Raw genomic sequence first — 13016 nt, 5'->3', positions numbered from 1 at the left:
CAGTTAATTCTCCCGGCCGGTGCTCCAGGACTCAGATGGCCAAAATTCCTCGCCCTGAAGCCCGAGTCTCCCTCCCCTCCCCATTGGGTCGCAGCTTTTGGGTCTCTCCCGATCTCTAACTCCTATTGGCCGGCAACAGTTGTTTTTTTTTTTTTTTCCTTCTTTTTTTTTTTTCTTGACAGGCGCACGCAGCCTGCCTAACTCTTGGAGGAAAAAAAAAAAAAAAATCCCAGAAGTTTGGATCAATCAGAGAGAGACAGAAGGAAAGGGGAGAAGGGAAAAAAAAAAAAAAAAAAAAAAAAGATGAAATCCAGCCTGCAGCCCCTCTGAGCAAGTGCTGGGGACCTGGGCTGAGCACACCCTCCCGGCTCTGCCTACGGAGTATCTGCAGCCTCATGTAGTGCCTTCGGGAGACTGAGGGCTCCTTCGTTCTGGGGGTGCAGCTGGGGAGGGCTGGGGGGAGAAAGAGGCGAGAGGCTCTGCCTCTGGTCCCCGGGCTCTGCGCTCCCAGCCGCTGCTCGCTCCTCTGCCCCGGGGTCTGGGCTGGGGGATAAGATGAGTGAGAGGCGAAGATCGGCGGTGGCCCTCAGCTCCCGAGCGCACGCTTTTTCGGTAGAAGCCTTGATCGGGACAAATAAAAAGAGGAAACTGCGAGACTGGGAGGACAAGGGGCTGGATTTGTCCATGGAAAGCCTCAGCCCCAATGGCCAGCTAGGGGACAATGAAGACCCGACTCAGTGCCTGGATCTCAATCCCGGTTAGTGCAACTCCTTTCTCTTCGGGACCCCCCCCATACCAGCCCCCCAGCCCCGCTCCTTCCCCGGGAGCTGCCCGCCGGGAGAGCGGCGCCGGGCAGGGCGTCCCGGAAAACACCCGGGACTGGGGCTAGAGGAAAAGGCCGGGGGGGCGGGGGGGGATGGATTTTGCGGAGATTCCTTGGATTTTGATTTTAATTTTTTTTTTTTTTCCGGTTTACGGGGAGTTTTCTCCGACTCACTGCGGCTCTTTCCCCCCCCACAACTCCATGATCTCCCCGGGAGGGAACGGCGTGTCGTCCCCCCCCGCTTCCTTCTTCTCCCTCTCTCCTCCCTCTCCGTGCCTGCCGGTCGCGATAGTCCTTCCCGGGTGTCTCGGGACACGCGTTTCGCCTTGCCCCGGAGCTTCCCGACCATCGCGGGGGTCCCGCGTGGGTCGGGAGCAAAGGAGTGGGGCACGACCCTCGCATCCCCGTGGGAGGGATCACTCCCTCTCCTCCTCCGTGCGCCTTTCCGAGACACCGGCCACCACCCCGACTCCGTCCCGCGGGGACCGTGCCGCTCTAACCGGAGGTTTCGGTGGAGGAAGAGGAGGAGGAGGAGGAGGAGGCAGGCGCCCCAGACCCAGGCGAGGGGCTCCGGCTCCTCGGAGCGGCGGGGACCCGCTGCACAGAGCACCCACGCCCCGCGGCGAGCTCCCACCCGAGACCTCCACGGGCCGGGCTCAGCCCGGCAGCGAGGGGCTGGGGGGGGCCCGATCCTTTCCCCGGGATCGGGCCCGCCGGGACGCTGCTCCCGGCAGGGAAAAGGGGCTCAACCGGCAGCGGGGGTAACGAACGGGTGGTGGTGGGGGGGTCCCCGAGGAGCCCGGCCCCCGGTAGCGAGCCTGGCGCTTCCCGGGACCCGGGGCGTACGGTCCCTTGGCCGGCTGCACGGTATTTGGGGAGAGAGAACACGAGATTTCCCTCCTGGTATTTGTACTTTTAATTTTAAACTTTTCTTTGTTTATTTATTTTTATTTAAAGGGGAGCCGGTAGCTTGGAGGGATCATTTGGCTTCAAGCGAAACCCTCGGTCTGCTCTTGCGTGTCCGTGTCCCCCCCCCCGCCACTCCCCGCCTCGGGCCGTTTCTCTTCGGCCTAAAACGACGGTCCCGCAAAAAGCAGCCGCGGACCCGCGGCCACCCCGAGTGGGGAAAAGCTCGCTGCCCCCCCCGCGCCCTTCTCGCCGCCCCCCCGCTCCGCTCCCCAGCGCCTTCAAATGGGACGGAGGGAACGGGCCCAGCTCTCCCGGTTAGAGTGTGCGGAGAAAGCGAATGTTAGGTAATTTCTCTTTATTTTTCATAGTCGGGGGGGAGAAAAAGGGTTCAAGCGATTTCTGGGAGCGATCCCGCAAGAGAAAGAGCAGAAATTTCCTCCACTCGCGCCAAGTCCACTCTGCTGCGCTTGGAGAAGAAAACACCTTTTTTATTTATTTTTCTTTTCTTTCTTTTTTTTTTTTTTTGCGTGACATTCCCCACGCTATCAAGAAGCATCAGCTGCCCAAAACCCAGCATAAAAAAAACCCCAACTAACCAAGCAGAAAAACAACCAAACCAAACCAAACCAAAAAAGGGGGGAGAAAGAATTAGAAATCGAGGTGTAAAAAATATCTGCTGTAAAAAAAAAAAATTAAAAAAAAATCTGTTAAGTATTTTTGAAGGGAGCGAAAGACCGGCAACTCCGGAGACCTCGCCCCGCTCCGCTCTCAAGGAACCGCATTTCATTTTGCTTGTAACAGCAGCAGCCCTTCCCGGTGCGGATCCTAAGGAGAAATAGGTAAAATCTGCTGCCTGGGACCTCTCTTTCAGAGGAGCGATGGGCCTAAAGGAGAAGGGACAGAAGCCATCAAAATATCAACCGCTAAAAAAATAGCTGACCGTTTCCGAGTCTTCCCCGTTCAAAACACGAAATACGCGAACGGAACGACCCAAATCCGCTTTCCAATAACAGAGCAGATATGTGCATGAGTCTTCTTTTTTTTAGAACCGTTTCTCGTTAATTTTTAGCCGCAATAGGATATATTTTTGGACGGTCTAGAAGTTTAATTTGCCCGTTTCTCCAGGAATTGGAAAGAAAAAACGGGAAAAACTCCCCCTGCGCCAGACTGGAGAGCGGGAGAGAATGGCTGCTAATGCCTGAAACCTTAGAAAGCAAACGTGATGTTTTTCATAAAGCAAAGGAAATCAAGAACAGTTTGAGAAATCATTTTTAGGAGCTTGATAGACTTTAAATAAAGTCCGCGACTGTAATTTGCACAGTCACTTCATTAAACCTAAATCCTCCGCGGTGTACCTTTGCTGCTGGGTGAAAATTGATTAGCGGCTCTATAATGGCCACCAAATTCCATCTTTACAAGACCCAATTAAGAACAAACTTTACACCTAAACTATTTTAAACTCGCCAAATCTCCAGCGATATAGCAAAAAAAAAAAAAATTTAGGAAAGGGCTTTTTTATAGCGTCCCAAAGGTTCAAAACTCAAAGCCGCTGCCCACGAGTACCGTAGGAAATAACACGGGGCTGTTCCTTCTGCTGGAGATTTTATTGGTACGGGGGTGCTTACAGAGAGGCCCCAAATATTCCAGTACACCCCGGGAAATTCTGTGTTGATTTTCCTGTGATAACCTAAATCGGCCTAGCCGGGTTTATCCACCTCTCCGCATAACCCCCCCTCCCCATTTCCAGTTCAAGAGGGGCTGAAAAAACCATTCGCGGCGGGGAACCAAGCCCCGCCGAGGGAAGAGTAAGGCTTCGCTCTCCTTTTTGCAGCTCTTTTCCCTGCAGACGGCTGTGGGGATTTCTCTCCCACGCGTCCGTCACGACTCCGTCCCCACGGCGAGTGGTTCTCCCGGCGTGGGGGGCTCGGCCGCCCTCGGGGGCCGTGTACAAAATCCAGCCTTGGAGGGGGGGGACACGACACACAGGGGACACCCGTGGGAGGCAGAGCTCCCCGTTTTGGCGAAATCCTTCACTCCTTACGTGCGACTTTCCAGCCGTGCCCAAATCCTTGGGCGACAATATTGGCGAGCCCGAGGGACCTTTCCCACGGGCGAATCTTCCCGGGAGAGGCGAGGGGGCAGGTTGGGAGGTGGCCGGGAAGGGGGGGTGGAGAGGTGAGAAAAGCCAGCGGAAAAATCCCCCAGGTTTGTAAAAAATATGTCCCGAGCATCCGAGTTATTTATGTCTCGGCCATGAATCTTGTCGCCAGAGTTAATGTGCTGTTTTACGAGACTCATTTAAAAGGGGGCTAAGGCTGGATTTTAATCACGTGCGGGTTTTAATCACGAAGTTGGGAAAAGGAATTCGGGATTACAGCGGCTCTCCCCCTCTCCCTCCCCCTTCCCCGTCCACTCGGGGCGTTCCACGCGTGGGCCCCTCGGTGGAGCCTCCCCCGGCTCCTGCCCCCGCCGCATCCTCCGCCGGTCCTCGGCTCCCACCGCCGCTGCGGAGAGGAAGAGGAGGAGGAGGAGGAGGAGGAGGAGGAGGAGGAGGAGGAGGAGGAGGAGGTGGCGGGCAGCCCTCCGTCCCCTCGGCAGGTTTGGTTTCCGAGGGCAGCAAAACAATGGGCTCGGGTGTCTGCTGGGTATTTATAGATTAAACCTGAGCGATGGAAAGGTCACGGGGGGGCTGGGGGGGGGCAGGCGTTGCCTCCCTTGATGTATATATTATTTACCATCGTTTACAGCCGTGCCTTTCCTCGGCCCTTCCCTCCGCCACCCCCGGGGCGCAGGGACAGACCAGGCAGAGCCCAGCGCGCTCCTTTGCTCGTCGAAAGTTTAAAATGTTTTTGTTTTTGGTTTTTTTTGGGGGGGGGGAAGCACGTCTCCCCGCGGACGCGTTTCCCTCCCTCCCCCCCCCGAAACACGGCTGTTCCCTGAGGCGGTCGGGGTCGTTACACGGCGAGACGCTAAACAGGCGCTTCGCAGGCAGAGCAAAACGGTGCGGCTAAAAATTTAGGATTTCTCGGATTTGGGACGGTGCTGTTCCTCGTAAAGAAACACGCTAGCGAGTTTGGAAACGAATTTCGCCAGTGCTGTCTTCATATCATGCATCCCATCGGTATTTCTGATGGCATATATTAAAAATGCACGCATTGGTTAAAACAAACAAACGAACAAAACAAAGGCAAAAACATTTTCGACAGTTTTATTTTAGTCAATCCACGAAGGCATTGCATTGCAAGTTGGTTTTCGTTCTGTGTGTTTTTCTAAAGCTACGTTAACGAACTACTGCGAAGCTTTGCAACGAGAGAAAACAACACGGCGCACATTTTGAGACCTACAACGTGTTTATTACAGCTGCTTATCCATAAGATTAAGATCCGATAGCTTGACAAAGCCTTCCGTGGCTGGCAAGAGTAAAACCTCCATCTCTTTTACCACGGCGTGTGGGTTCTCCTGCCTATCCCGGGAGGTTGGAGGATTAGCCATCCCAACCCTGCTCTGCCACAGGGTACCTGCTCCTCCTTGCCCCTGGAAAAACACCCTCCACCGGCCATGCAGCCCACCCACCCTCCGGAGAGGGCAAACAAATTTTAAGAGCTGGAGAAATGTGATTGATGATATGTGATTTTTGTAAATTTTTTTTATACCACTGCTTCTGAATGCTCATATTGATGAAGTCCCATTTTTTGAGCAGCGCCCGTTAAACCTTCGAGTAGGGAGTGACTTAGTTTGGTTCCTGACGTAGTTTCTCACTTCAGCTTTTGTTTGAGTGCTCGGTGGACAGGGCTAGGATTTCAAGAGCTGGCAGAGAACTTTTCCTCCTCTCTTTCCTGAGGTAGGGGGAATCGGTGTACACCGTCCTCTGCGTGGTCCTTGAGGCTTGCCGAGGAGCAATGCTCCGTAACAACGAGGTGTAAGGCAGAGAGCGTCAGCTTTGCCTTTGGCAGAAGTGCTTGGGACTGGGCATTATTGATGCGAGGTCTTTCTAACGAACGTGCGTGTGACTGGGATTGTATGAATTCATTCCACCTGTTGGATCATCAGTTTGCCTCCTAAGGAGGGGATACCGAGCTCAGATCCATTGCTCCCTTGTGTACGCGATGGAAGGAAACGTGAAAATCTGACCCTCGTAATGTCTCTGCTCCCCCGGTGCTCTGGCCGCAGAGCTAATGCTCTCCCCCTTCCCAGAGGAGGGAGTTGCAGGAGGCAGATGGAGCTGTCCAGATGAGAGCCAGGAGAGCCCTGGGGGAGCTCGGGAAAGGGCTGCCTTGGTCAAGTTCGTACAACTCTGACCTTGGAGCCAGCCGGAGGAGACAAGAGAGCGAGAAGGATTTGTCTCTGCGGTAACACGCGTCTTACTGAATTGGTGAACTCCCGCGGCTGGGTTTGTGAAACTTTTCCTGCAGAGAGGTGAATTGCTCACGCTGTATTAAGAGGGCAGGTAATAGAATAATAGAGACAAACCTTACAGAACGGCGGAGTGTTAGAAAAATGGCAGCGTGTCAAACAACGTCCTCCTTTCTTTTGTATGTATTTTAAATCTGCAGCATTTTTTACGCAGGTTTATTCCATCTGCTGGGAAGGGGAATGCTGCTATTTCAAAAGACATTACTTGTCTTTGACAAGAACTTCGGGAGAATCCAAAAAGCTTCTGTTACAAGCAAAAGTCAAGTAATTCCTTACAAACCATCAATCACTTCTCCCTCCTCCCACTTGGGACTGAGCGCTTATATCAAATATCAGCCCAGCTAGCCTCTCCTCAGGCAGAAGTGTCCAGCTTTATCTGTATCTGTCTTTAAGGAAAACTGATGCTTTTTTCAGATGGAAAAGTTGAAAGATGTCTTCCAAGAGCGCTACATTCAGGAAAGAGCATTTGCATTGTTTTACAACACAGTTGGTGCCACTTAAGTCACCTCTGTTCAAGCAGATCACCGTTCCTATTTTAATCAATTGGATTCCTGTATGAATCTTTGCTTGCAGTCTTATGTCTTCAAAGGTCAAAGCGTGGGGGGGTTTAAACTTTTTTTTCCCCTGCCTTCTGATCTAGATTAATAAGCTTACGCTAGTTTAAAGAATGCACTAAAATCAGTGCGAGAGTGCTCGGAAAATTCCTGGATATATTGAAAGAGGCTCATATGGCGTTTACATCAGTTCCTGTTGCAAGTCAAATCTATTCAAGTGTGATTTAAATCACCCCAAGCGTCCATATTGAGATCTGTAGTTTACACCTGTGATGTAAAATCAAGTTCAGTGAAAAAAGCTGAAGTTTTCTAAAACTAACAACATTTCAGAGATCAACAGAGTTTCCTGGAGAGGCTGAGCTTGCTAGTGCCTGTTGATGGAATTCCAGGATTTTATGCTAGCCCTTAGCTCTCTGACATCCTCCTGAACAATACAGTTATTTTGCGGTAATGGGATGGGAAGTTATGTTTAAATCCTGACAGATTTAAGCAAGAGCAGCAGCGGGCACCTGGGCGTACAGGGAAAGGCAGGTGACTGGGGGCTTCCCAGCCTAATCCTGCCCAGAGCAGCCCTGCATAGCAGGACGTTGAAAGATTTGGCTTTTCTGGCTTATTAGTCGAACTAAAGTTTTCAGTGGAGAGCACTGTGCAGCAACACCGAGACATTTTTATTTTCAGAGAAAAAAAATGGTGTAGCTTTTTGCTGCTTATTTTCAACATTGGTTAAAATAGGTTACAATTCCAACCTTTCTGCCTGTGAAGCATCTGCTGTCTCAAAATACAATGCCATTGCACTTCTAGGGGTAAAAGCTGTAGCGTGCGTTGGTGAGAAGGGCTAGGGAAGATAACATGGTGTTATGGTAAAATTAAGTTGAAATATCTTTGAAAGCAGATTAAGAAATTTTAAAACTCTGAGAGGAAACGTAGTGCCAATTCAAGTTCTAGCAACAATATTCATGCCGGGGGCATCTTTTAATTGCATATTCTGCAAGATCAGAAAACAATGAATCAGTAAATCAATCCAAGACGTGACAAAAGCACTTGTTACAATAATATTTATAATAATATTTCCATATGCCATTTGCTCAGATGAGCTATTGACCTGACAGTACTGTGAAGATGGTGAAAGGATTGTCCGAGTCAAAGCCCTGTGACAGTGGGTTGTCCCATGCTTGCTGTATATTTGCAAACGCAAACTTATAGCTGCTAGAGGGAAGGCTGCACCTAGCAAATGCCTTAGGCCAGCCCATACTGATTCCCAGCAGCTGAGGAATTCAGAGGAGGATTTTTCATCTGGGGACTGAGCAGAAAAAAAGTGAAGATGGTGAGGAGGCATTTAGGTTTGGTTGAATAAAAGCTGTTTTTTTTTTTTTACTTTCTTGAGAAACAGGAAAACTTAGGTTTTGGCCAGCCTTTAAATATTTATTTTTGTATCATCAAACTACATCACGTTTTTAAGTTACGCAACCATTTTAAAAATGGATCCCCAAACATCCTTGTTTAAATTAATTAAAAAATATTTTTAAAAGAAATTATAAAATGAATTTGCAATTAAAAAAATAAGGCATTTTCTTTTAGATAATAATGAAATCAAGCATTTGGACATTCAAAACTGCTTCCCCATTTTTCTTCTTTTAACAAGCAAAGTTATTTGCCAAATTGTGTGGGATTTCATAAATAAGTTTTCATTTCTCCAAAGCTCTATTTTCTTGGTCAATTCACTACATATATGTATTAAAAAAAAAAACAACTCAGTTAAACTCTTGCACGGTAGAGTTCAGTCCCTGTCATAGCGGACAGTTTCACTGCACCGCATCTGCACCTGCTCATTCTTCTTAAGGCTTTTGCTTTTGGGGCAGGAAATCTTCCAGTATTGTTAAATGGACATTTTCAGCAACGTCCACACGTGTAGCTCTTGGAAAGAAGCTTGGGAAGAAATGATTGCCAACTGCCTTTACAAGAACCGATTTACAGTTTCTAAAGAGTACTTAACCGACTGGTTAAGAACTGACACAAATCATATTAATAATCAGCACATCTATACGAATGCAGCCACAGCAAAGATTGTTTGAAAATCAGTGGGCCAGGGCACACAGAATAATTATGAATGACTTACAGTTCTTTGACTTCACTCAGGGACTGGATGCACTCTTGGCTAACATTAACATTTTTCCCATGACCAATGAATTAACAAAACCAAGCCTCTACTTTTAGGAGCTTCCGGAAATAGAGAACTCCCTGATCAGAAATCTACCCTGAAACTAAGGGGAAAACTGAAGACACCAGAGTGTCTTTGCTTTTAATGAGAGTGGAGAACTGTGCATCGTAGACTTCTTAAGAAGCTGCACCAGTTAATAGCAGTATCCCTAAATCAGATACCAAAAGTGCTGGCTGACTGCATGGATGCTTACAGACACAAAATAATTCTGGAGAACACATCGTAGCATTTAGAAATGAATGGTGCATATGATAAGTAGGTTAGAGAGTCTTCAAAAATAGCTTTTTGTTGTTTTACCCCTGAAATGCCTGCAGATCAGTTCTGCAAGTTTGAGTTTGCTGAGGAAGAAGGGACCTTGGGAACAGACGGAGAGACTCACAGATAGACATTTTTTTCACCTACTTGCCACACTGGATTGTCCTCAGTCCTGCTCAGAGGATCCTATTAAAAGGTCAGTTATTAAATGCTCATAGATGTTATTGTCATCACTTCTACAGGCGTCACTTAGTGTGATGAAGAAATTACCCCAGCGCTGCCTTGTCATCCCTCTCTCAGCTTTGCATGTAGATGCACTTTGCACAGAAAACATGCCCATGTATTTTTATTGTGCTCTAAGCAGTCTTCCTTCTCAGGGTGAAAAAAATAGTAGAAGGCGACCTGTTGAGCATTCCCTTGTATCCCCTCAGACCTTAATGGAAACACTCCCACCGGCTTTTTTAAAAGCAGGCTTCAGCCTTGAGGTTGTACTGGACTCTGCTGCTGCCTTAACTTGTAATAAAATACCATGCAATAGCTGGGATTGGCAATCCTAAATTTTTAGTTGACATCTCCTCTTGCAAAGATGTGTGTTGCCCCTGAGTTTGTTCTTTTATGTATCAGGCATCTGAAAAACTAGAGAACAAAGAGATTGGAAGTGCCCTATGACATTGCAAAATACAGTGGGGCGAAGGCTGTGGGGAGACACGCTTAGGAGGCAGCTGCTAAAGGAGGGCCTGATTCTGCGAGGTGCTGAGCCTCTGCATTTCAAAGGACTTTATGGTGCTCATTTTCAAGGGTGCAGCTTTTGTGACCTTATTTTCAGTGGCGTTAAGAACGTGTAATCGCCACGGAGATCTCGACCTCTCGCTTGATTTCTGCTCTGAGATGCCCTAAACAGACGGCGATAGCCAGAAAGTAGCCTCCCCTTCAGCGTAACTGTCAGGATTGGAATAAGTTTGATTTATGTACGGGGATTTCTTTTTCATCTGCTGGAATACTGTATCAGTCTGTATGAGTGAAATAATCGTGACAGTGAGGTTAATGCCTGGGTGATCACTTTTATGCTATGGAAAGATCATGTTTTCCTCTGCTCTTCAGTTTTCCTGCAAATGCCTGATAGCGTGGAAACTATCAGGTTGGATCAGATACGGGTTTCTGGATTGTACCCGTCTTTGCAATTTCTAAGTGCTCCTGCCTTTTTACTCTGTGATACGATAAAACAGTGCTCCATACAAGGCAACGAGGCTGTTATTTTTAAACTGAGAAGGTGTTTTTTACTTCAGAAAACTTAATCTTTTTATGCCAGAAGGTTGTAGGAAGTTGGGAAAATATAGAATACAGCACATGGTGGTGGGTGCCTAATGGTTTTTATTTTGCTCCAGAATTTAAAAGATAAATAGAGGATTTATTATTGCAGGATTTGGGGGTTTCCTGTGCCAGGCTCCTTGGAGCAAATAAAAAAAAGTCTTCATTTACCATCAAACAACCCTAGCAAAGTCTCCATCTGCCTAGCGGCAGGCCAGTCACGTTATTCACTTCAATGCTTGGGAGTGTTACCCACATAAGACTGTAACATCACAGTTCTGTTACGCAGGTCCCTGCGACGCTGACGGAGTGGCAGAAAGCCTACACTGCCCCGTTAGAGACTGCTCGGATTATTCTGTACATAGTAATTCTGTTTACTCCATAGCTCAGGAAATTGCGCCTGGGCTGGGGAAAGGGAGGGCGGCTGTGGAAGTGCCTTGCAGTGGGCCGTTACAGAAATGGACAATAATTAATAGCTTTTGTGAAAATATAGTCATATAATGCAGCTTCAGGAAAAAAACCTCCTTCTGCTTCTCAGAATGAAAGATTCGATTGTGAAGCAGCTGTTTATTAAGAGCGTTACAAGACTGATTGCTTGAGTTACATTAAGGTCCTGAGCATCATTTATCCAGGGTAATTTGGGAATAACTGATGCAGAAAAAATGGAGAGAGGCTTGACTGAGTACGTACGGGGCACATGAGCGAGTAATCTGGTATGGTTACAGCCTTTAACAGAAAAGCAATTCGGCCCCAAAAGGGGATGAAAAATGTCCGGGGCGTTTGTTGCCTCTGTCCTTTTGCCGTGTCAGATGCCCGGTCCCTGGTTGTGCTCTCCGACACCCGCTGGACTGGGATGTCCCGGGGCTTCTGTACGTGCCGACTTCTCCTTGGGCTAAGAAACGGTAAAGGAATAACAAATCAAGAATAGGAGTGCTGGAGCTCAGCCTGGATGCGGACCGGGTGCCCCGTATCGCTCTGTGGGGCTCACTGGCTGGGGACAAGGGACATAACGCACCAGCGAAGGGACCGGCTCACCGTCGCATTAGCTTCATTTTCACGTTGAGTCGCGCGCGTACGCTATCCGCCTGGGGATGAAATGATGGTGAAATCGGGAAGAGACAAGTTAATAGGGGCAAAGGAGTAGAAAACCAGGCAGAAAGGGGGATCGCCGCTGGGAAGGAAGGAGGAGAATGAGGCAGGAACGGGAGCGGGCCAGGGCTTCACTTCCTACCCACCGGCTGCTTGCGGCACGAGGAGGAATTAGAAACTATTTTCAGACTTTCTCCCTGCATCTGGGTACCCTCCTGGGTTTTTTTTGTTTGTTTTCTTTTTTTTTCTCCCCCAAATAATGAATGGCGTGGTTCCTATAAATGAAATATACTGTTCAAAATAGTTCATGAAGGCAAATTAGTACATTATACCAAACAAACGTAATAATTTGGTGTAGCTTACGTATGTGAGAGGCCTGGGGGAAAAAAGGGAAAACCTCTCAAATAAGCAGAACCTTTCAAGAAAAAGAACAAGGTTTCTTCACATGGTCTTTGTTCTCTGGGGTTCGATGTGAAAAAATCAGGAATTTCAGGTAAAATTATAAAGCCTCTTCTAGATGAAGTATTTTCTCTTACAGTGAACTCGATAGGATTTTTTAGAATAATTCTTAAAATCCTCTTTGCTACTTTTGCTACTTTTACGCAGGCCTTCAGCCTTTTTATAATCAATAGATGTAACACATGGAGTTAAGTCTATTTTATTATGCAGTTGCATTGGCTGTACATTATTGATTTCCATTGTATATAAAAATCAGATATTTCAGTGCTTTATATTATTATATATTTAAATTGTCAATATACAGAAGTTTTTTATGTGCCTGAGAGAACGTTAGTCATTATTGCAAGGAGTGTAGTTATTTATTATATAGGTATACCTAGAGGCAATTTCTAATGGCTAATTAAATTACACATAGCACATTTCTTATTGTTAAGGAAGTAATTAAACTGGACTTATGATGATCATCTACTACAGATAATTCAGTCTTCCCCCTCTACTTGAAATTTCTACTTGTTATTTTGTTTGTTTATGTGTTTTTCCTGGGGTTGGGAGTGGTGGGAAGAGGGAGGCAGCTTTCCTGCACAGCAGCAAAATTTTTTGGAATTGTCACTCTGGCTAGGGCCACGTAATTTAAATGAAGAATTACAAAGAGTAGTAAAGGTTTCTTATTACAGTTATTTGTAGCTGAATGAGAATACTTATTTGTGGACTGACCCTTAATAATTTTATTTATGAATAGTCAGACAATTGCTGAGTATTCATGAAAATGCTTGACAGTCCTGAATTAAAATATAAATAATTACATCTCGGATAGTTGCTGTTCACTGTAGCATTTAGGCAGTGATGTTTGCTGGGCAGATAAATGGGAAGAAAAAGCTTATTATTATTCTGATGGTCATCTAAAGAAGTGTATACTAGTTATTTTGTACTTCTTTCCTGAAAAATGTGTGTTTCTTTTTTTAGTCTTTTTTTCCCTATTTCCGCTTCC

The 13016-nt window shown here is 47.2% G+C and overlaps 1 protein-coding gene across 1 annotated transcript in view; it reads left to right on the top strand.

Annotated features, from left to right (window-relative positions):
• Positions 1-311: 311 nt before the first annotated feature.
• The window catches only part of TBX15 (T-box transcription factor 15), a 99838-nt gene continuing 87133 nt past the window's right edge, over positions 312-13016 (top strand). Inside the window, exon 1 of the mRNA XM_052794873.1 lies at positions 312-757. Within this exon, the coding sequence (XP_052650833.1) occupies positions 556-757 (202 nt within the window). The 5' untranslated portion in view covers positions 312-555. The remainder of the gene's footprint in view (positions 758-13016) is intronic.

Source organism: Harpia harpyja, chromosome 8 (genome assembly GCF_026419915.1).
Source record: "Harpia harpyja isolate bHarHar1 chromosome 8, bHarHar1 primary haplotype, whole genome shotgun sequence".
Taxonomy (NCBI): domain Eukaryota; kingdom Metazoa; phylum Chordata; class Aves; order Accipitriformes; family Accipitridae; genus Harpia; species Harpia harpyja.
Note: the sequence above shows the minus strand (reverse complement) of the source record. Positions and strands in the feature narration are given on the sequence as shown.